This window comes from Hippocampus bargibanti, linkage group LG19 (genome assembly GCF_051943395.1).
Source record: "Hippocampus bargibanti isolate YZ-2025 linkage group LG19, ASM5194339v1, whole genome shotgun sequence".
NCBI lineage: Eukaryota > Metazoa > Chordata > Actinopteri > Syngnathiformes > Syngnathidae > Hippocampus > Hippocampus bargibanti.
In genome coordinates this window covers 10,512,289-10,536,104 of record NC_142752.1, presented here as the reverse complement: position 1 = coordinate 10,536,104, position 23,816 = coordinate 10,512,289, and the positions used below count along the sequence as shown (strand labels likewise).

The following is a 23,816-nucleotide window of genomic DNA, read 5'->3' as shown; positions in this document are numbered from 1 at the left end:
TGTTACACCTTCCAAATGAACTGTCTGCATTGTGTCAATAGTTGCTTTATTAAGTGAGTATTGTGGTCAAAATTGGGAGTCTCCCGACCAAATTGTGTTACTTAACATGTATGCATCCTGATTTATATAATGTATAAGATTGAATAAAATCGCCAAAAAGGTATGCTTTTTGACTAGGAATTATTCTTGCAAGTCACGCCATTCAGTATTCAAAGTAACCAAACTGGAGACAATGCCGTCATCGCATACACTTTATTTACAGAGCAAAATAGCCTTAATTAGTGACATTCAGTGTATCAGCTAACTAGCTATCTAGTTAGCAGCTATATAGCTATCTAAGTGGCTGGCTATCTGGTTAGCTATCTGTTGTCTATCTATTATCTATCTGCTAGCTAGCCAGCTAGCAGATATCTACATCTATCTGTGTATTTAATAGTGGCATTCAGTGTATTAGCTGTCTAGCTATCTAGCTGGATAACTATTAGCTATAGAGCTATCTGAGTGGCTAGATATCTAGCTAGCTATCTGTTGGCTATCTATTAGCTAGCTGTCCACTAGCTGGCTAGCTAGCTTTCTATCTGTATTTAGTAATGACATTCAGTGTATTAGCGATCTAGCTATTTGGCTTGCTGGCTCTTGGCTATAGAGCTATCTAGGTGGCTGTACTATGTCGCTAGCTATCTGTTTGATATCTATTAGCTATCTGCTGGCTGGCTAGCTATCTTTCTATCTAGGTATTAACCTCTGGGATGAGTGAACGCTGCTCACCCACAGAAAAACTTATCTTGTGACTGTAAAGTGACCTTATTATTATTATTATTGTTGTTATTATTATTATTATTATTATTATTATTATTATTATTATTATTATTATTATTATTATTATTATTATTATTATTATTAATCTGAGCATCGATGTCAGCCCCGGTTTTCATAAAAACCCACAATGAGGATCAAGGTCAAGGATGAGCAAAAATGGCCAACGCAGATCCTCAGTAAATATTTTCTACACATGGTATGGTAGGGGTAAAAGGACAGCATAGTGGTTCAATTGGCCAACCCCTACAAAGACATGGGGGCAGGGTAGTGAACTCATCAGCCTCTTGAGTGCGATAATTACAGTTCCCTGCATCACTCGCCTGTATTTTTATGGATGCATTTGTTCATCTTTTGCAGCTGCAGACACGACTAATCAATGCATACTCTTGAGGGGAGGCCAGGCAGGTCGTGACCTTGTGGGACTTCCAACTGTCTCCAGAGCCCGTGGAGGCCTGAGGGAGCGATTAGCGTGGGTGTGGCTAAGAGGTTTGTTTGTGATTAGAGTGAATCATATTCACTATCCGAAGGGGCGATTTAAAGGCCCCAAAAAAGCAATTGCTTCCGACCGTGCTGGTTTTGCTGCAGCAAAAGGACCCCATTGTGTTGTGTACTTTTACAAGTCAATAGGATCATGAGTGACCTTGTTGTGCCGATGCTGCTGCGGGACTTAAATGTAGTAGATCAGTTTGCAGTGTGGGAGGTTAATATGCAGAAATGATATGAGTACAAAATGGGTCGAAGCTTGTCTTCATTGATGGAGGACAGGGTGTCAGTCACAGCTGCTCTGTCCTGGTAGCCTGCTGGGATGTAAGAAGGCTTTCATTATTTATTTATTTTCTACATTTACTGAGCTGGGTGTGCAAAGTAATCCACAATGTAAGCTTCTTATCTATAGTACAATTTTGTCAATAAGGTAAAACCTGAGCAGATTAATTGCGATAGGTTTTACCACCCAAACCGTGTTTATCATCCCCAAGCAACACAGCATCGCCTTATTTTTGCTGATCGCTCTCAAAGGTAGCCAGAGTTTATTCCACCTGACTTTAGGGAAAAAGGCAGACAATGCCTGAGTTTGGTCACCAGTTATTCATCATGCAGATTTAGAGGCAGACGCACTAATATTCACATCTGAGAATTGAACGCTTGCTGCCTTGCTGTATGTCAGGCGAACCAATCAGTGACTGATTTTGTTTTATTTTCATTCATATGTGAAACCAATACAAAACTTTTTCAAATCAAATAATATAATTTACCACATCTGTAATGGAGAAATCTTAATTGTACTGTTACATAATGGGATAGAATGCAAACAAATAATAAAATACAGATTAGAAGGACGCGTATAAACATGTGGAGGAAAAAATGCTAAACAGTCTCATTGTTGCTTTTCAATTTCTCGAATGTTTTAGGAGTCCACGTGTCTTCTATTTTGGATCTATTTTGCCTCGTGACATTAAACTAAAACAAAAAACTACATTTACCATAAAAGCTACTTGCCAAACGGGGGTGTTATGACGTTGCGGGTACGCCACACGTTAACTGGGAAATGTAGTTTATAATAAAGAAACAATTCATAAATATGGTCTTTTGACTCTATGGTTAACTGAGACCAATATGAAACATTTGAGTGCAACAATCACCGTGACTTTTATTGTAGAATTCAACAATTTAGGAAATCTGTCAGTATTATAAACAAAAAAAAAACGCAATTTCCCAGAAGCCACTTCGAGTCCGCGCATGCGTATTAGGGGACGATAGCGTGGTGTGTGGAGTACAGAGTCACGTGGAGATGGTCCACCTCGATTCTGTCCAAACAGAACGTGACTGAGTGAGTGAGTAGCTACTACTAGCAGTCTGTAGGAGCGCCGCTTGGGCTGCTAAACCTATTCATGTTGTTTTTTTAACCACGCGTCCCTTTAAACTTGACCATTTTATCGAAGAATGAGTGATAACGATGATATCGAAGTCGATAGTGACGTGAGTATGACGACTTTTCTGCACTGATTAATGCTTTTATTTCGCTTTTGTGGCGTTTTTTATCGAGCTGAAGTAGCTGCCCTGTTAGCCTTAGCTACCAAGCTGGATCGCCGTGCTTCTCTGATAAGTACATATATTTGGCATTAAAATATTTATATACTATACTGACTTTCTATGCTCAGATACATTGTAATTCCTCTGTTCTTTATTATACACATGAGCGCCGGCGAAACTGTTTCGCTTCTAAATCATTCTGGCTAAAATTTTACTTTTTGTTCTGTTTTCTTGCAGGAAGACTCGCCGAGATATCACAATGTGGTGCGTAATCCCTGGGGCCGTGTGAGGGAATAATTTGCCTATGTAGTATTATCACCATACTGCACACTATTGTATTTCCCTAAATAACGGCACATTAAATGCTTATTATTTAGGCGTTGATGGATTATGGGTGGACTTCAGAATCAAATGTGAAAGCAGTGGCTCATATTATCGACTGAGATATGACTTATATGTCGCTTTTGGGGGTAATTGTTCGTATGGGTCTACGGTATGCATTGCAGGCAGGGTATCCCCTATTTTGCGTGATCACGGTAACACGGCGGCTATATTTAGACCAAAAGCTTCAGCGAGCTGCACAGCCTCTTGTCGTCGTTTCTTTGATATTTTTTCTCCAATAAATACGCCAAGTGCAAATCCTGGTGCTTTTCCTTAGCACGATTGGGGGACTCCGCTTTTGCACATCTAGGTCAGCTCAAAGGAGGGATCTTGTTTGACGTTCTGCTGCATCCATGGCGGAGTGTGACGCTTGAATAGTTGCATGCATGTGTGTGCGTCTAAGGAGAGGAAAGCCTTCATATCGGGAAAGGCTGCAGAGGGATGTTTTTCCCGTGTAGCAACCTGTGATTACAGGCGAGCCAGTCGACAACCCACCGAAGGGCTTGCAGGCTCAAATGAATGACGTTATTGCTAACTGCACAACACAAGGGTGGGGGGTATAGGACATGAGACAAACACACACCCTCACTGCACAACACACCACTCTTGTAATGCATTAAGCTTTCTTATTTTGCTTATTTTAATACACCCAACCAAATTAATATAATTTTTTGACAAGTTTTGCCGATGCCAATAACCAAGAGATTGCAATGAGTAATTTTGGGGGATTTTTTTTACATCAATACCTTCGTCCGAATTTGGAGTAGCTCCAAATTGTACAAATTTGTGAAAAGCATCAACTCTCCAAATGCACCCATTTAGTCACTGATTTATGCATCCATTGTGTGTAACAAAGTAGTCCACACGTCTCCCCTGCGTCATTCTCAAGTTCCACCCACGCTTGTGTGGGTTTTCTCTGGTGATTCTGGCTATCATCCACATGCCGGGTTGCTGTTAATTGAAGACTCCAATCAGCAGCGTCGGTCATTTTCAGCATTGGCCACTAAGGCTGCAAAATATTTTACAAAAATATAATTGTTGCGATAATGGACAGCGAAACACCTGGTTACCAATGCCCCTCTTAACCCTGGCCATGAAATAGTCAACTAGGAAAACTGTGAACATACCATGACATCATGATATTACTTCATCCGCAATCCATCGACATTGTCCGCGCATTGACTCATTCACTGCCATTCACAAATTTATTCGGGAATTGAAAATATGGCGGAGCGGCCATTCCCAAATTTGTTCGGGGTTAGTTTTTTTCTTGTTTGGGTGCCGATAGCTAGCTTCCTTTCTATCTGAGTTACTTCCAGGTTGAATGAACCCACAGAAATCACCCACAGAAAAACTTATCACGTGACTGTGAAGTGAACTTGAGAGTTTTCAAAGGCGTTTATAAATGAAATGTATTATTATTAAAGCGCTACATAAGCCAATGTGTATGTATTGCATTGTATTTTGGGCAGCCACTCTCATTTCAATTTCATATAACTCCAGACCCATGTACTTTAAGAATTAACTCTTTTGTTCTAATGAAAGAAGAGAGGTTTCTTACGCTGCACTGAATGTTTATGTAGTCCTAAAACTCAATATTCTGTGTCTCCTGGAATGCAATGACAAAAACCCTGGCACTGATGTGGACACATTTTTGCACGTCTGGCAGTAAATGAGTTAATGTGTGATGCCATCACTCCTCCTCTCGCCCACCTGGTGGGCTTGCGTCACATGCCATAGTTGGGTAAGAATACAATGGAGGCAGTAGCTCGCCTAGTGTACGGAACAAGTGGATGAGAAGGGGGGTGCGCGCCTGTTTTTATGACAGACTGATAATGGTGGTGCTGTAATCGGACACCTGTTTGTCATGGTGACGAATGCAGCAATGCACAACACAGTAGCGGTGACTTGAATAGTTTCGCTACATGAGTGTGTTCCATAGTTTACCATCATAATTATTTGGACATTTACAGCATCCATCTTGTATTTAATTGAAGCGCTTTCATTACATGTCAACATCAGTTTATTTTCCTCATTTGTGACTGTGGTTATTTTCCATGTTTGGGATTAAAAAAACATCTGAAAGAAATACACCCAAAAGCCACGCCACTCAAAATTATGCTTGTGTCCTAAAGTGGCACTAGATAGCGGATGGGTTTATGTGCTGCCGTGCTGAAGACCGTGTGACTTTGTCGTTGCAGGCAGACAAACGGGCACACCACAATGCGCTGGAGCGCAAGCGTAGGGATCACATCAAAGACAGCTTTCACAGCCTCCGGGATTCTGTGCCTGCCTTGCAGGGTGAAAAGGTTGGTAACAGTACGGGTGCTCACCAAAACAGCGTAAGCGACATCTATTTTTTCCTTCATTATGTTTGTTTGGTGTCGTAGAAATTACGGGAGGGCGTGCGTGAGTGGAGAGAGCAGATGGTGGAAGCTACGCGTTGGACCGCGTCAGGAAGTTATTACGAGGAAATGTCGCTACTCTTTTCCTGTTTTGACATCTGCGACATGGAGAACGTTACTAGAGAACCTCTCCCTTAGAAGCTGGGTTGGGGTGGAGAGCGTGGGGCGTAGTGGGAGTTGCGTTTGCTGCGGAATATTGTGCTGGGGATCAGGTGGGGGGAAAAAACATGCGTCCTTGTCAGGATATCATTTTGAGATGAACTAAAAAAAATGTCATCTTAAAAACGAGTTATTGTTACATAACAGATCTGTTCTTGTGTGCGGAGTCAAATCACAATTTTGCAAATGTCACATGACCAAATCCAGAAAAACAGATCTTCTGTGATGGTGGTGACCCGCGCCCTAAGGCGCATTGCCACACGCAGCACGTGTTACAGACGCTTCCCAACTTACGAGCATTTGTGTTACGAAAAACGATACATACAAACATGTTTGCGGGTATGTCGAAAATGTAGGACAGAGATTTTGTATGAAGGAAATCCCTCTTCCCAGTTGACGGTCCAGTAGGACGTGATGCATAACAAAAAGTAATGGCTGCTAGCATGTCATTCGGTAATGATGTGTCAGCAGCTTCAGTTATGGCTTTCTGAAGACGTCGCAGTACAGAAAGTGTGAATTTATTTTACAACTATTACAGCGTCTGTGTTTTATACTTCCCCATTCAGTGTTTGACTTAAAGGACAACCGACACCTCCGGACAAGTTGCGTCCGTAATTTGTAAAATCACTTCAAATGACTTCTACTGAGCGCATTTTACAAAGATTCCACCACATATAGCTATATTTTACGTTTTAAGACTTGCGCTGAATATTCAGGAAGTCTTGTTTTCGAGTTGATGACGATCCCCTAAGTGACGTCACGGAGGGAACGCCCGTGACCGAGAAAGCAACACACAATGCATTTTGGGTACTTTTTTTCGTCTGGAAACACCGTGTTGATTGTGAAATTAGAAGGAAAACTACATAAATAATGCGATGGTGAATCGTTGTGTGTTGCAGCCAATTGCCGTAACACGCATAAAGAAGGTGTAAGTTTCGACAAATTCCCAGCGGACAAATCAGCCCATTTACAACGGAGGTTGTGCGCCATCTTGTGAATTTTCTGGGCGCTACATTGGATCCAGATGGCTTGAATTGATACAGAAGGACTTCATTAATCGATTGCAAACATTTATGCCTTCCTCTTCAGAACTATTTGAATGATATTCATAACTGGATGAGTAACAAGAAAGCATCTCCTCCTAATCTGAACTCTTTGAAGCCATTGTTTTGATTCTGGAGCAAGACAGTGTGTGACCAATAGTGACGTCACAAAAAAGAGGGCGGGACTTTCTGAATCTGCCCAGTTCCGAGCTCATTTTGTGGCAGTTTTGGGACACTTCAAGTCATTTTTATTGGTGTTTTGCATTTGACTAAAAATATCAGCCTGCGTGTTTTGGATATTTTAGATGCTATAAAACGTTTTTCTGATGTCACTTAAGAAACAAAAAAATGGTGTCGTTGTCCTTTAAACATACATTCCTTACAAAATATAGCACTGAAGTAACTCACGAACAAATTTGCTCTACGAACGACTGATAGGAACGTAACTTGTTCGTAAGTTGGGGAGCGTCTCCTGTGAAGCAAAATTGCAACCCACCGTGGTGAATAAAAACAGGTGGAATTTTATGCCCAAATGCAGATTCCCCCACAATTGCAAAGTTAACATCCCATTGCAAGATTTTGACTTGACTTCTTGCTTTAAACAAATCCGATCATGTATTTTTTGTGTGTTTTGTATGCTTTGAGAAATGTTTTTTTTTTTTTTCTCTGCACACACGTCACTTCTCTTTTGCATGTGTCACTAACAGCAGTCTACCAAACAGGCGTCTCGAGCTCAAATCCTAGACAAAGCCACAGAGTACATCCAGTACATGAGACGAAAAAATCACACGCACCAGCAAGACATTGACGACTTGAAGAGGCAGAACGCCTTGCTGGAGCAGCAAGGTAAATTGGCCATCGGTTCTTCGTCCTAACTCTGAGAAGTCACAGCAGTGAGGCGCTATGCCTATGCTCAGGGGCAGTGATGCAATTTGATGGTTTCCCTCCAGTAACTGTTGTTGAACCACTTTTATATTTGATTGGATTAGCCTTTATTAGTCGCGTAGTGGAGGAATTTATATTTTACAGGAGCAAAGTTATGAAAAGAAGAGGAAAGGAGAGGAAGAAGTAGAAAACAAAATACAGGAGCTGCTGTAAAGGCAGCCACTCTCGCGGCGCCATCTTGAAGTCAAAACAACAAAATAACAAATAACACAGACATTCAATTTTAAGCACTTTCTGCACCATCTTTGTTGTATGAAGCAGTTCTGGATGAAAGATGAGAGGATCAAAGTGTCCTTTTCACCCCTGGATCAGGGACGTCATGGTCCGCTTCAATTCCAAACTGCGACAGTTCCACATACCCATCGGCGCTCTGTGTTGATTTATTTTACTGGAGACGACAAAGTCCTCAACGACACATTGGATTGGATTGGATTAGTTTTAATTCATCTCGCAGTGGAGAAATTTACATGTCACAGCAGCAAAGTAATGAGAGTAAAATGAATGGAAGGAAAGAAGTAGAAAAACAATACAGGACCTGCTGTAAAAGCAGCCATCTCAAGTAAAAAATACAACAAAATAACAAATACTGTGACAACACAAAAAATACAGACAATCCAATCTCACGCACTTTCTGCACCCTCTTTGTCATATGACGCAGTTCTAGATGAAAGAGAAGAGGATCAAAGCGTCTTTTTCACTACTGGATCAGGGCCATCATAGTGAAAAGTGCACGTCTGCTACAAGCTAAATGTTGAAAGAAAACAGCGCTGTAGCATCCATTGATGAATATAGTCTCACATCTCCTGTAAATCCGCTTCAATTCCAAGCCGCGACAGTTCCGCATACGCATCGACTCTCCTTTCTTCTCATCGTGGGCTCCACAAGCCATGCATGCATCCATCCAGCAGACTGTCCAACAACACCGACCTTTCTGCTGAACAAAGCGGGGCTTTTGTGAAAATGCTGCCCTATACAGGCACAAAAAAAGCACAATCGACCCAGAACTGTCCAGCAATGACAGTCAAATGGCACCGACATTCCTCCTTATCAAAAACAGTGCTGGCATATTTGTGTTGAGGGAAAGGCGCAACTGCTCAGCAGGGTTCTCTTCCTTGATGAATGGCCAAAAAAGGCTGAAAAAAAAATCCGTCGTTATACACGACGCACAACAACACAAAGTGACAAAAGAAACCACAAGAACAACAAAAAAAGCAAGGCTGCCGACACAGGCGCCATCTTAGACTTCTTCCTCAACAAATCACCTGAATATGACAAAATGAGGACGAAAAGCATGATTTGAAAATGATGTACGTTTCCTCCATGTTATGCAGTGCGTGCTCTGGAGAAGGTAAAGGGCTCTACGCAGCTCCAGGCCAACTACTCCTCGTCTGACAGCAACCTCTACACTAACCCAAAAGGCAGCACCGTGTCAGCGTTTGACGGCGGCTCCGATTCCAGCTCCGAATCTGAACCCGAGGAGCCTCCCAACCGCAAGAAGCTGCGTGTGGAGGCCAGCTAGAAAAGCAGGTGAAAGGCCTTGAAAGTCAATGGCCTCACGGGAAAGGCGAGAGGAAGCCTTTTAAAAACGCGCTTGAGGCTTTTTGACCTTTTCCACCCGACCCCTCCCTCCTCTTCTGGGTGGGTTCACACTGGAGACTCATGACGCCCCCTCAAAACTCCTCACAGACGCCACCACAATCAAGAACAAGGGGGGGGGGGGGGTTAGCTCTTCAACGTCCCTGACCCCCAATTATTTTATTCTTGCAACAATCCACCCCCCCCCCCCCCCCCCCCCCCCCCCAAAAAAAAAAAAAGAGGCAGCTTGGCTACTTTACAACTTTTTTATGTTCTCCTCTCCTGCATTTATGTACAAGTACACACCAGCTTAAAGGACAACCAACACCATTTTTTTGTTTCCTAACTGACATCAGAAAAACGTTTTATAGCATCTAAAATACCCAAAACACGCAGGCTGATATTTTTAGTCAAATGCAAAACGCCAGTAAAAATGAGTTAAAGTGTCCCAAAACTACTTCAAAATGACCTCAAAAAGTTTTGTTTCAGAAGGTCCCGCCCCCTTGTTCGTGACGTCACGCCAGGACATCTTGCCTTGCTCTAGAATCAAAACAATGGCTTCCGATTCGGAGAAGGTGCTTTATTCTTACCCATCCAGTTATGAATATGATTCAAATAGTTCTGAAGAGAGGAAAGCATAAATGTTTGCAATCGATTAAAGAAGTCCTTTTTGTCAATTCGAGCCGTCAGGACTCCAATGTAGCGTCCCAGAAAATACACAAGATGGCGCCCAAGCTACTAGTATCAAATAGTAGTCTTGGTGCAACACACGATTCATCATCGCATCATTTATGTTTTCCTTCTAATTTCGCCATCAACACAAAGTTTTCAGACCAAACAAAGTACTCAAAATGCATTGTGTGTCGCTTTCTCGGTCAGGGGCGTTCTCAGGAACCGTCACCAACTCGAAAACAAGACTTCCTGAATATTCAGCGTGAGTCTTAAAACGTAAAATATAGCTATATGCGGTGGAATCTTTGTAAAATACGCTCAGTAGAAGTCATTTGAAGTGATTTTACAAATTATGGACATAACTTGTCCGGAGGCGTCGGTTGTCCTTTAAGCATTGCTGCAGTCCATATACAGTGGACCCCGCTATTGGTTATACATTTTATCAATAAAGGACCAAATAATTGACGCTCCTGAGGTGATCATAATTCTTATATCCATAGTCTATTTTAAATATTAGCACAATGTGTTTCAACAACAATGGCGACGCCCCCAGGGAAGCCTGCTTGACTCTGCTTTGTAGACTGCTTATGAACTAGTTTTTAAAAAAATATCTATTTTTGGCTGATAGTAACCATTGACTATCAAAATAGATGCTTCAGTCCAACAAATATATGAGATAAAAACGCATTAAGTCATGAAATAGGTGACCCCCTACCACCCTCTAAGCAATGGCAATGTACCCCACAAGATGTCTGTGTAAGCTACAGGAGTGATCCATCGATGAAAAGGTTTCTTCAGCCGTCATCTGTACTTCTTTGAAGGTGTTGGATGTTTCGCTCCTCATCCGAAAAGCTTCATCAGCCAACTAAATTAGTGCTGGTATACCAATAAATACTTAAAGTCAAAATTAGTGCATACCAAAAGATAGGCTGCCGAATGAAAAACAGTCATGTAGTTTATTTGATACATTGTGAAAATGAAGATTGTAAAGAGCAATTCATTGGGGAAACTAAACAAATGCTCAAAAAAAAAATCTAGCTAGCTATCTATTTGTTATCTATTAGCTAGACAGCTAACCTATCTATTTGAGTTATTACGGGTTGGGTGAACGCTGGCGCATGTGGCTGCTGCTGCTCACCCACAGAAAAACTTATCCTCTGACTGTAAAGTGACCTTGAGAGTTTTGAAAGGTCCTTATAAATGAAATGTATTATTATTATTATTAAGCCTATCAAAATCACAGGGGGAATACTAGTGGGCCTCAATCTGCAGTACATATACACCTAAAAGCTATCAACCACTCATTTGACGACAATGAGGTTAAAATCTTAGCTAAAGAAAATCGATGGGTTCAAAAGGGAGTAAAATAAGCTATTTTTGTGAAACAGCAAAATCCTTCATTAAATCGCCATGGTGGTTTGAGGTTTAATTTGGATTGTGCTTACAACAGACTTCTTAGCTCATTACCACATAGGTTTAGTCATGCTGATGAGGTGATACCGGGGACAATGGGGCAATCAGGGCCAGTCATGGAACATAATCTCACAGGCAAAAGTGATCAGTTCAGGGAGTAGAAGCACCGCCACCACTGTCCATTAGGGATACATATAGGGCCAGAGTTACCAGCACTAATTTTGTTCACTGACGAAGCTTTTCGGGTGAGGAGCGAAACATCCGACACCTTCAAAGAAGTACAGATGACGGTTGAAGAAACCTTTTCATCGATACCCCATAAGATATATTTGGGAATTGTGAATATGCAGAGGGTCCACTGTCTTTTTGTTCAGTTTAAACCTCAACATACGACAAAATAATTGTTTGAAGTTTATCTTTTTTTAAACTACCACCAACACATATTGTACATTTACTTTTTTCCACTTAGGAATGTGAAGACCTCCCAAGGAGAAATGTTTATTGACACCCACCTCAGGCCCCATCGGATTTCGGTTGTTTTATGTTGCAACACATTTGTTGATGAGATTTAAGGACAAAACAAACACACACAAAAAAAGATGTTCCTGTTGTTGAAATTGATGTTTTGAAATCATTTGAATATTCCTAAACTTGTGTTGTATTTTGTCCTTTAGCTTGAAGTAGTGAATGACTTTAGGTGGCTGAATACATTAGGCAGCTCGTTTGATAGACAAACACAAAAAAAAAAAGTCTAGTGATATAATTGGATGTTTTCAAATGTATGTTCCGTGTTTTTTAGTCATCTCACGGGTCACGGAAGATAGCACTTGAACCCAAATGTTTCCGAAATACATCCTGTTGTTTGCAGTCCGAGGAAGCCTCGCTTTCCCCCATTGATATGTCATGCTTTACAAAATTCCAAAATCTATGTTGCTGAAACTCCCCCACCCCCCAAGAAAATTTCAAACAAAAGGCATTTTTTTGGAGTGTCTGGGAAGAATGTGTTTGTGCGTTATTCCCATTTTCTTTCCATTCAGGAGAATATGATTAGTGTTACCGGGTCTGTGTCTGATTCCATTCCATGGAAATTACAAGTATGTTGTACATACTGCCAACAATTGTCTTGCAAGTTGAGGCCTACCTTTAATAGAAGACTATAAAATAAACTATTTTATCCTTTAATGCTCTTTGGATTATTTAGTTGTGGGGAGATCAATCTCAGTCGGCGTAATACAAAGATTTATTAACCTTGATACTGAAACATTTCATAATGGTGACAAAAATGTCAAAATCTTTTATTTTTTTACTGCTTTCAGTCTTGGCTTTTTTTCCCCCTCACCACCGAGGGACGAAACTAGGACTGGCGGTCAGCTGAGGATTTTTCCACCGGGACGGGCAGCCGGTGAAAGTACTGCAAGGCCTGAGCCACCTTCTCTGGGCAGATGTTGTAAACGGGATGAGTTGGAGCCTAGAAAGGGGAACAAAAATGCAACAGCATTGCTTTCGTAAATTGCGGGAAGGCATCAACAGGTACAGTGATACCTTGGCTTACGAACTTAATTGGTTCCCAGAAAGAGTGTGTAAGGCGAAAAGTGTGTATCCCAAAAAATATTTCCCATAGGAAACCATTAAAATGCGAATAATCCTTTCCCAGGTCCCCATAAAACAATTTTCTACTTTCTAAATTTCTAAGCCTTAAACTACACAAAATATACCTTATTTTATGTATAAGAAATGTGCTATGGTATTATAATTAAAGAAATAAACTACCGTATAGTAATGTTAAGCAGATTCCTTACTTACAGACAGTGTAAGTAAGGAATCTGCTTAACATTAGTTATCAAGTAGACAGGATGAATTTAGTACAACGATACCGTATAGTAAAGTGGTTTTATTTCCCTTTGTGATGGTCGTTGATGGCTTGATGGAATGGAGTGACCGCTTTCATCAGCATTAAGCACTTGATGAGGAACCTAACCTTCTTTCACCATCTTGAATGATCCCTTGTAGGTGCTTTCTCATTGATAATTGTATCTAGTTCCTCGTCAATTGTGTTCTGTTTAGCTGAGTTGATAGCTTTTTGAAAAGTTTGTAAGCCAAGGGGTTCGTAAACCGAGGTATCACTGTACTCTGTTGTTACACCACCACAACAAAGACATTTGCCCCAAAGTTGAATCAACACACTGGCGTGTCTCGTGGATGTTGTCAATATCGCCAGTGATGAAACAGGAAATGAAACAAAATGTCTCAACTGGTGCCATTCACCATTTTAAGTGAAACCGCATGAAATGCCAATGATCAGTTTTAAGTCGCGTACCTGCCAACTTCTTTGCCGTAATGAGTACGGTTTTCATTATCCCATTCCGGGTCACAGTTTATTAATGACAATCACGTTTTTTTAAATTTCGAACAGACAATCAGCAAAGTGGCAGCTGTTATCTTCCTTTAGATGAATTGCGCATTCCTGGAATCAAGAGTCAACAGTGAGCATCGTTTTTATCATTGTCACATAATGGCATCTGCCAGAGAAAAAGCAACAAAAAAAAGTGAAATCAAAAAGAAAACTACAGTCGTTTCATGAGGAATACTCCCAAGCATTTCCAGGAGTTAATCTTTGGTCAAGTAAAGGTGAAAATGACGTTAACTGCAGTGTGTGTCGGCAATATTGTTCTATCAGGGTCAGACGTTATTTTATACACATTGGATGAGCAAATGTGGTTTAACTCATTCACTGCCAGACTGCCAAAAATGTGTCCATTGCAGTGCCAGGGCTTTTGTTATTCTGTGTATTTTATTAGTGACCTTCAGTGTATTAGCTAACTAGCTAGCTATTAGCTATATAGCTATTTAGGTGGCTAGCTATGTAGCTAGCAATCTATTGGCTATCTCCTAGCTGGCTAGCTATCTTTCTATCTATTTATTTCCGGGGTGAGTGAAGGCTGACGCGTGTGGCTGCCGCTGCTCACCCACAGAAAAACTGATCCTGTGACTGTAAACCTTGAGACCTTGACCTTGAGAGTTTTGAAAGGCGCTTATAAATGAAATGTATTATTATTGGTATCATTATTATTATTATCATTTGCTAGCTATTTGCTATCTATTAGCTCTGGCTGGCTGGCTAGCTAACTATCTAGCTAGCTATTCACTATCTGGCTGGCTGGCTATCTAGCTTGGTATCTGTTGGCTATCGATTGGCTAGCTAGCTAGCTTTCTATCGATTTAAGTTAATTCCGGTTTAGTGAATGCTGGCGCGTGTGGCTGCCGCTGCTCACACACAGAAAAACTTATGCTGTGACTGTAAAGTGACCTTGAGAGTTTTGAAAGGTGTTTAGAAATTAAATGGCTTGTATTGGTTTCTAGCTGAAGCTGCAACAAAGCACTAACATGGAAGGAAAAAAAAAACATTGCCAGAGGTCTGACCAGCGCTTTATAGGGACCCAAGCATGGAAAAAATTTCCGGAATGGCATTCTACGTAATATTTTCAAATTCCGAATAAATTTATAAATGGCAGTGAATGAGTTAATAAGGACCAAGGTTCAGTATATACTGCATAAAATGTGGTAAAAAACATTCCTTCATTGTAAACATTATATTTGAGCTTATCAGTACTGTATCACGAGATAGCTTCATTTTGTGGATCTCAGCTGATATAAAAAACAATTTATAGTGGTCAAAGATGTGATTTGTTATGAAACATATCAATTGTGAGTCATGTATTTTAACAATCCTTGCTACCTTGTGTAAATTATTACACTGGGCTGTATGTTTGCTTTCAGAGGTGGCAGACTAGTCACGATATTTGATATGATTGACAAGTTGAAATTGGCTATTATATCTTTGACATTGATCAACATTTGGATGGTGGTTTTTAGCTTCATTTTAAGTAGCTGTAGCCCTATATCCCGGCATATTACTCGTCTTTTTTTAGTTTGAGAAGTTGGCAGGTATGCAGTCGCAATCCATTCCCCGCCCTCTCCGACCCTCCGCCGCAGCCTCACCAATCTATTCTGCTCCTTGCCAAGGACATTTTCATGATGGCTGTCCGTGTTCCCGAAATGCTGCGCGATGGAAAGACCACTCAGGCAGTAGCATGTGTGGTAAAAATCTCTGGATCTGAACGATGACAAAAAGGACAGACGGGTAAACCTTTAAAGGACAACCGACGTCTCCGGACAAGTTGTGTCCATACATTTGTAAAATGGCTTCAAATGACTTCTACTGAGCGTATTTTACAAAGATTCCACCGCATATAGCTATATTTTACGTTTTAAGACTCGTGCTGAATATTCCGGAAGTCTTGTTTTTGAGTTGGTGACGAATCCATACGTGACGTCACTGGAACGCCCCTGACCGAAAAAAAAGGACACATTGTAGCAGTCCTTCCATCACGTCAATGCTTGTTTGGTCTGAAAACCTCATGTTGCGCCAGAAGAGGGCGTCCAAGCTCCATATAAGGAATTTTTCAGCCTGTGGAAACTTTGACCTTTTCCAATACACTGTCATGTCTACAAGAGGTTGCCATTTTCTGCCTCTTTTCTGCCATTTTCTGCCTCTTTTCTGGGACGCTACATTGCGGTCCAGATGCCTCAAAATGACACGGAATAAATTCTTTAATCAATTGCAAACATGTATGTTTTCCTCTTCAGAACTATTTCAATCATATTCATAACTGGATGTGTAACAAGAAAGCATATTCTCTGAATCTGAAGCCATTGTTTTGATTCTCCAGCAATGCAAGACGTCTTGGCGTGACGTCATGAACTGGGGGCGGTACTTTCTGAAAACGCCCAATTCGCAGCTCAATTTTTTTGCAGATTTTGGACACTTTAAGTCATCTTTATTGGCGTTTTGCATATGAATAAAAATATACTGCGTGTTTTGGGTATTTTAGATGCTATAAACCGTTTTTCTGATGTCAGTTAGGAAACAAAAACGTGACGTCGGTTGTCCTTTAATTCGGGATTATCTTGTGCTGATGTGATGTGTTTGTTTATGTCATACTTACTTTCCAGGCTTATCTAGTAGCCCCCCGGTTGGGTTCTGGCAGCAGAATAGGATATACTCCTGCAAGGCTTCCTGCTCGAACATCCATCTGTGTTGACTCAGCTCCGTCTCGCCTGCGCAAAACCAGTGAGTCAAACTCGGTCCCGCATCGAGCGGATGAGCATTGATGCTCACCTTCTTTGAAGAATGCCCGATGGAGGAGTGGCAAAAGTCCAGCTTGCCAGTAGGAGTAGCAGCCGTCAACCAGTTTGTTACAGCGACCCTGGAATCCCCCTTCGAAACGCATCTGTCTGTTGACAACCCACCTCTGCAGACCATACCAACGCATGATCAAGCAAAAGTATTGTCAGGATTTTTGCTTGCGATTCTGAATTGTCATCTAGCTAACTAATGGGGAACGTTTCCCCCACATGTTTCTCACCAGTAATGCCTTGAGATCCAGCATGTGTTCTTTTCCCAGGATGACCAAAGCAGCGGTTCCACAGAAGGTATATCCGCCATGGGCCTCCAGACCGGGCACCCCGCTGAGGCCGCCCTCCCAGTTCTGACAACTGGGGGGCAAAATCATCAATGAGAGCGGGTCAGAAGGTAATACAGTGATACCTTGGCTTACAAACGTAATTGGTTCCCAGACAGAGTGTGTATCCCAAAAATTAATTTCCCATCAAAAACCATTAAAAGGAGAATAATCCGTTCCCAGGTACCCATAAAACATAATATTCTACTTTCTAATTTTCCAAGCCTCAAAACTACACAAAATATACCTTAATTAAGGATGATAAATGTGCTATGGTATTATAATTGAAGAAATAAACTGTACTATATAATGAAGTGGTTTTATTTACCTTTGTGATGGTCGTTGATGGCTTGATGGAATGGAGCGACAGGTTTCATCAGCATTAAACACTTAATGAGGAAAGTAGCCTTTCACCATCTTGAGGAATTATCCCTTGTAGGTGTTTTTTCTGCGATCATTTTACCTAGTTCCTCATCAATTGTGTTGTGTTTAGCTGGGTTGATAGCTTTTTGCATCAAGTGTACAGATGGCTTGTGGGATCTTTTAACCTTGCAGTCTACACTCTGCTTTTGAACTATCAAAGTTGAAACGAGTCCAAATTTCACAGTTTTCTATCCATTTTATCACTCTCTCACTGTCGTCTGCCTGTCTCTTTAATGTTTAAACCCCCCCCAATCCCCACACTGCTGCGTTCTAGACCAATCACGTGGCTTTAACCGAAGACTGGGGGCGGGGAATAGAGGACAAAAACAGTTGGCTGCCATTTTCTTGTTCGGAGAACGGGCCCGTTCGCCAACGACACATCACTCATTGTGGCAGCTCTGTGTGTATCCCGAAAAATAGTTTGTATGCCAAGGTAAAATGTTCATAAATTTAACGTTCGTAAACCGAAAAGTTCGTAAGCCAAGGGGTTCGTAAACCGAGGTATCACTGTACAACTAAAGACTAGACTGGGCTCCCTTACCTTAAGACCCAGTTCGTGGTGTCCTCAAAGAGTTTGGGCGTGACGATGTTGGTTAGTGATGCTACGGAGGCTGCACAGTACACGCTCCTGTTAACGCATAATCACATTGTATACAGTTAAGTAACTCATATTTGAAACATTTGTTAGCGCTGGTACAGACGCTCCCCAACTTACGAACAATATGTTTCGAACGGTCGTTCCTAAGGTGACTTTGTAAGTTGATTCAGTGCTCTATTTTGTATGTTTATGGCTTATATAAGTAGGTTTACGGTGTATATTGGTATATTTAAGGCTTGTATAAGTAACCTGTATTGGTTTGTATTGAAAAATAAACATTAAATAAAATATATGCTCTATAAAGATATGTACTAATATGTGTAATTTCTCCACTGCGAGACTAATAAAGGCAAATCCAATCCAATCCAATCCAATACACGTACAACTGGAGATAATAATAATAATAATAATAATAAATTATATTTTAAGCGCCTTTCAAAGCTCTCAAGGACACTTTACAGTCACAGACAAGCATAGGTACTATAATATATAAAATACAATTACACAATAGAATACAATAAATAAAATACACTTATAAATAGAAACGAGAGAGCTACACAGAAAATGCAATTTTAAATAGGTGGGTTTTGAGGTGGGAAGACAATCGATGTTACGAATGCAGAGCAGCTGAGAGCGCTGTCCCCCATCGTGCTGAGACGGGCAGGGGGGCACACAGAGATGGAGGGAGGAAGAGGATCTGAGGGAACGAGAGGGAATAGAAATTTGAAGAAGGTCAAATAGGTATGGGGGGGCAAGGTTATGGATAGCTTTAAATATATAAGAAGAATTTTAACGTTGATTCTATATTTGACCGGGGCCAGTGGAGCTCTTTGAGGATGCAGGTCATGTGGTGAAAGGATGAGGTTCTGGTGATGAATAACTACATATGTTACCTAAAAAATGTTCGTATGTAGGGGTAGCACCTGTAATGTTGACTTTTGACAGGCCAAACCAATGAAGTAAGAGTTTAGCCCCCTCTTGTGGCCGTGTGGTCAATTTCATTTCTTCAGAATCAGAAAGCCTTTGACCCTCATATACAGTATATTGAAAAAAAATCATGTTGATTATGTTGTGGGTCATTTTTATCGATTTTTACCCATAACATTTTTATTTTTTATTAAGAATTTACAGTGAGACCTCAACTTACAAACACCTTAACTTACAAAGTTTTCGTCTTACAAACGTCAAATTTATGAAAATTAAACCTTATAATAAGCACTGTTTTCATAATACACACCCACCACGGCTGGTGGAGTGATCTTCGGCGGAAGCACACGACCGAACGGCACCAACAGTCCTTATGGAAGGTGACTCTCCTTCCATAAGCCATCAACGCCCATCAAAAAGGTAAATAAAACTTTATTTTACAGCAGTTTATTTCTTTAATTACAGTCCTCATGCAATTCCCTTTGACCTTCGACCTCCAACGCCATTCCATCAAGCCATAAATGACCATCACAAATGTAAATAAAGTGACTTTATGATACAATGCGGTGTATTTCTTTCATTGAAATACAATAGCACATTTATTATACATAGAATAAGGTATATTGTGTGTAGTTTTAAGGCTTATTTAGTTGAAAAGTATATTTTATGGAAACCCGGGAACGGATTATTCCCATTTTAATAGTTTCCTATGGGAATTTTTTTTGTGATACACACTTTTTTGCTTACACACTCTGTCTCGGAACCAATTAAGTTCATAAGTTGAGGTCTCACTGTATTCGGGATTTGAAAAGCATGACGTAGAGCGGCATTCCTGAATGATTGTGATCCTCCCAGTTTTAAGTCTCACCTGACGTCCACTTCCCCTCCCACGTGCATCACAAAAGAGCCATCTGGCTGCTTCACTGACCATAGGAAATCTAACAACTTCTCCCTGGAAGACAGGAAAAACATCACGTCGGATGATGGTAAAATGTTTTCACGTGTTCATAAAAATCGGCTACCTATTAATGACATTGTAAGCTTCCTCCGTGCCGATGATGCAGAGGGCGTTGACGGCGGCGTAGGTGGGTGCCAAGTGAGCATGTTGCGAGGGTCCGCCGCCAAAACCCCCAGTTGGACTTTGACATCGAGCCAGGAACTGGCACACACTGTAGTGGGAAATAAGAATTGAATTTTTAACACTCCCAGAATTTCAAACTTGAGGGTCATTCTGATAATGATTGCACGTTTCTATGTTCCTGTTGTGTTTATTATTTTGCTTTGCGTTGACTATTATGCGAAGCGCTTTGTTGCAGCTGTTGTGAAAGCGCTATATAAAAAGGAAGACCAACACCGGACTGTATAGCTCACAACCAGTGAAGGGTAAATCTCCTGGACAGCTTCTCAGCTTTTTGGCCAAGAAGGATCTCATTGAAACTATTTGTGAGGCGACAAAGTTGCTCCAGCTCGTTCTCACTGTTCCAGCTACTACAGCATCAGTGGAGCGCTCATTCTCAGCACTGAAAAGACTGAAAACATCGTCGGAACAGGATTGATCAAGGATGACTTTCTTCACTGGCAGTCATCTCCATTGAGACAGAGAGACTTTTAAAACTGAAGAAAGATAAGGAAGGCTTCTACAAAGAAGTTAGCGATGCCTTTCTTCAGGAGGAGCGGCGCATTAACTTCATTTATAAGTAAAGGTAACATGATAATAACATTTTTTATCATTTTTTTTCTATGGTACAGTTTATATACAGTATATAAAGAATGCTGATATGACATTTTAAACAAAACACGTTAACTTGCCAATCAAATGGTGAATAAGCTACTCTGTGGAGTTCATATGTTTGTGTTTATAAATTTGACTGTGATGACGTCAGTGCCTCACCAGCCATGAACCTCACCGCACGTCACTGGATGTATTGTATAGTATTGTCTGTCTATATACACATTTACATTAGTGAGTTTGTGTTACTTCTGGGTTGAGTGAATGCGGGTGAGAATGGCTGCCGCTGGTCACCCGCAGAAAACAAAAATTCTTATAGGCGCTTAGAAAAAAATGTATTATTATTATTATTATTATTATTATATAATGCTATGATGTACGACAACACTGCAAATCAGCAAATCCGTTGATTACTTTAATGCAGGGGTGTCAAAGTCATTTTTTGCCGCGGGCCACATTGTAGTTATGGTTTCCTCTCGAGGGCCGTTATGAATTTGGGGAACCCATTAGAATGTTTAAATCCCTTCAAATATTACATATAGAGCACACAGCAAATTAATGAATAACTCGTTTTCAAATCTGAAGTCAAGAATAATGACTTTTATTGTGGTTGACATCCAAAAATATGAAATTTTGGCTCAGATTTTAGCAATCGTCATGGAATTTAACAAGTTTGATTTGCTTTCGCGGGCCGAAAAAAATGATGTGGCGGGCCGGATTTTGCCCGCGGGCCTTGACTTTGACACCTGTGCTTTAATGGATGGATACAATTTATTAAGCCCCAATGCAGAAAATGTCACCTTATTTATGCCCAAAATTGTAAACTTCACTTTGTTGTGAACATGTGACAGCCCGCTACCATGGCCAGAAATCACAAAACACCATAGTCGCTGCCAGCCAACTAATTTGGAAGGAAAACTGAGCTTTACCATCCTCTCTCATACAAGTCCAACCACTGTCTAAAACACTATTAGCCTGAAGCATTATTATGCCAAACCAAAAGTAAGCAGAGCTTCATTGAGATTTGGATAAACAGAGAGCCTTCTGATAATCGACACACCGTTGATTGTTGGATGAAGTTATTGAGGCGATCAGAATCAGATTCTTCTTTATTGGCCAAGTATGGAGAACACAACACAATGGGAATTTGTCTCCAGTAGAACATACTGCACGAGTATCATCATCATCATCAAAAAATTGCAGAGGAATTATACAGTTATATTTGGGTTACTGTTTATAGAGAGTTCACGACTTGGGGAAGGAAGCTGTTTAAATGTCTGCTGGATTTGGTGCGCATGGATCGGTAGCGCCTGCCTGAGAGGAGTAGATGGAAAAGGTGGTGGGCAGGGTGTGGAGGGTCCAGTAGATTTTCCGCGCCCTTGTCTCGATTCTTGCAGTGATTTTTTTTTCTGCCTTCCTAACTGTCCATTGGGGCTCTTTGACAAATCATGTCACCGGAATGTTATAAAAATTATTTATTGATGGATTAGTCATTAAGTAAAATTAGCAGTGAAAATGTCCATCGCTTACACTGTTGCAAAAAATAATAATAATAATTAGAAAGGCTACAGCAGTAATTATTAGAAGTAGGGAACAAGAGACCCCCCCCCCTCGGTGCAGTAGTGTGGCTATATTAAGGGTGCTACTGGTGGAGTGTTTGTTGACCAGTAGCATGAACATGAGAGTGCGTGCGTGACTCACTCTGAGGCAACAGCGGCAGGAACAGGCTCATCGAGTAACTCCAGACTGTGAAGAATCCAGAAGCAAAGCCAAGGTCTACTTGCATCCAGACACTACACACATATATACCAGATAAATATAAGCTATACACAAATTACTCGATAGTTGAGGAATTTCAGTAGAATGTTCCCTAAATAGTGCAAGCAGGAGCGAGTGAGTATTGCTTAGCACTGCAAGAGTTTGTCTTGTACCTCGTAAGAGTCTGACAAATGCCGCAAGCCCTTCTTGAGATACTGGTAGTGTTGTTCCCGCAACAAGGTTGGCCTGTGGAGCAAACATAAGACAATCCTTATTTGATTCGCAGCATCTGCACATTGTTAAATGAATGACAGTGTCAATCAAAACTGAGGATGATTACAAAGACAATTTGTAATCAATCCCCACTAATTAAAAGGAGTCTTGTACAGTTAATGTTACTAATTGGGCTTTAGATCTGGAAAAAAATCTCTCTGTGCATGTGTCCAATCCTCCCCTTATCGGTTGTCGTGGCAACACAGGAAGATAAGCTTCCAGTCTCCTGATTTTTTTAGCTGTGTCTCAAATGTTACCATTTAATAAAGGCATATTAGAAATTGAAAATGTCGTCTCACCTACCGGAATTACTGTGATGCAATTGAATGTTGTGTTGTTGAGTTCTTGCTAGTATTCAGAATAAGAAAGCCTTTAATAGTCCCATAATGGGGAAATTTGCAGAATTATATATGGTGACTTTTCATGACGAAATTTAAACAAGTTACGAGACAAAACGAATGCGTTTTATGTTGTTTTTTTTTAACATATGTTTACGTGAAACGGACAAATATCTCAAATTGCAATGCCTCAAGTTGACCAGTAGATGGCGACAATACCCCAAACCATGCTGAGGCTCACTTTACGAATAAGTGACACTGTTTTCATTTTCAAAAATTAGTATGACTGGAGAGTTGGTTTGGGAAAGATGTTTTTTTCGTGTTTCAAATTAAACATTTTCGAGTGGATGTGTGGTGAAACACACAAGATACGTACTGTGGTATGCTGTGGCTTTGCTTGTAAGCGTTGATGACTTCTTCAATGCTGCGTTCGACCCTTTTCTGGAGCAAGAATAAAGATAAAACTCACACTTACCACGTATTGCAATCGATCGTTAAATAACACTTAATAATTTGATTTGTTTAAATGGAGCGTATATATTCTCAGAAAATGACGATCGTCATGGGGCAGATTTAGCAAGCTCCATTATCCTGCAGGGCTAATATGAGCCACCCTTTACCTGCTCCCGTGATGTAACGGTTCCCAAACCGTCGTCTGCGAACATTTCACCGGAATGACATTCGCGAAAACACCGCAAAGGAGCCTGGACCCCTTCCATCCTTATAAACAAAAACTCAAGACTGGATCGTTACCCTTTATTTTGATTAGTTTGCCTTCACTTTCACTATTTTACCTCACTTCCGG

General features: G+C 40.8%; 2 protein-coding genes across 5 annotated transcripts; one reads left to right on the top strand and one right to left on the bottom strand.

Moving 5' to 3' along the window:
- Positions 1 to 2,598: 2,598 nt before the first annotated feature.
- On the top strand, positions 2,599 to 12,625 carry max (myc associated factor X). Of its 4 annotated transcripts, XM_089021782.1 has the most exons (6): positions 2,599 to 2,796; positions 3,088 to 3,114; positions 5,433 to 5,573; positions 7,546 to 7,684; positions 9,115 to 9,310; positions 11,913 to 12,625. In XM_089021782.1, exons 1-5 carry the CDS (start codon positions 2,761 to 2,763, stop codon positions 9,300 to 9,302), a joined length of 531 nt encoding a protein of 176 aa, XP_088877908.1. In that variant the 5' UTR covers positions 2,599 to 2,760; the 3' UTR covers positions 9,303 to 9,310; positions 11,913 to 12,625. The 4 variants fall into 4 exon arrangements, with proteins under 4 accessions (XP_088877908.1, XP_088877911.1, XP_088877909.1 ...); XM_089021785.1 differs by lacking the exon at positions 11,913 to 12,625 and having other exon boundaries at positions 5,433 to 5,540; positions 7,561 to 7,684; positions 9,115 to 9,560; XM_089021783.1 differs by lacking the exon at positions 11,913 to 12,625 and having other exon boundaries at positions 7,561 to 7,684; positions 9,115 to 9,560.
- Positions 12,626 to 12,654: 29 nt separating this feature from the next.
- fntb (farnesyltransferase, CAAX box, subunit beta) lies at positions 12,655 to 23,815 on the bottom strand. The gene is made up of 12 exons (XM_089021781.1): positions 23,632 to 23,815; positions 23,388 to 23,452; positions 22,574 to 22,646; positions 22,344 to 22,435; positions 19,936 to 20,082; positions 19,782 to 19,865; positions 17,930 to 18,016; positions 16,870 to 16,999; positions 16,623 to 16,755; positions 16,450 to 16,561; positions 15,443 to 15,557; positions 12,655 to 12,911 (listed from the first exon to the last, which is right to left on the bottom strand). The coding sequence occupies exons 1-12, from the start codon at positions 23,728 to 23,730 to the stop codon at positions 12,798 to 12,800; spliced, it is 1,251 nt and encodes a 416-aa protein (XP_088877907.1). The 5' UTR covers positions 23,731 to 23,815; the 3' UTR covers positions 12,655 to 12,797.
- Position 23,816: the final 1 nt, after the last annotated feature.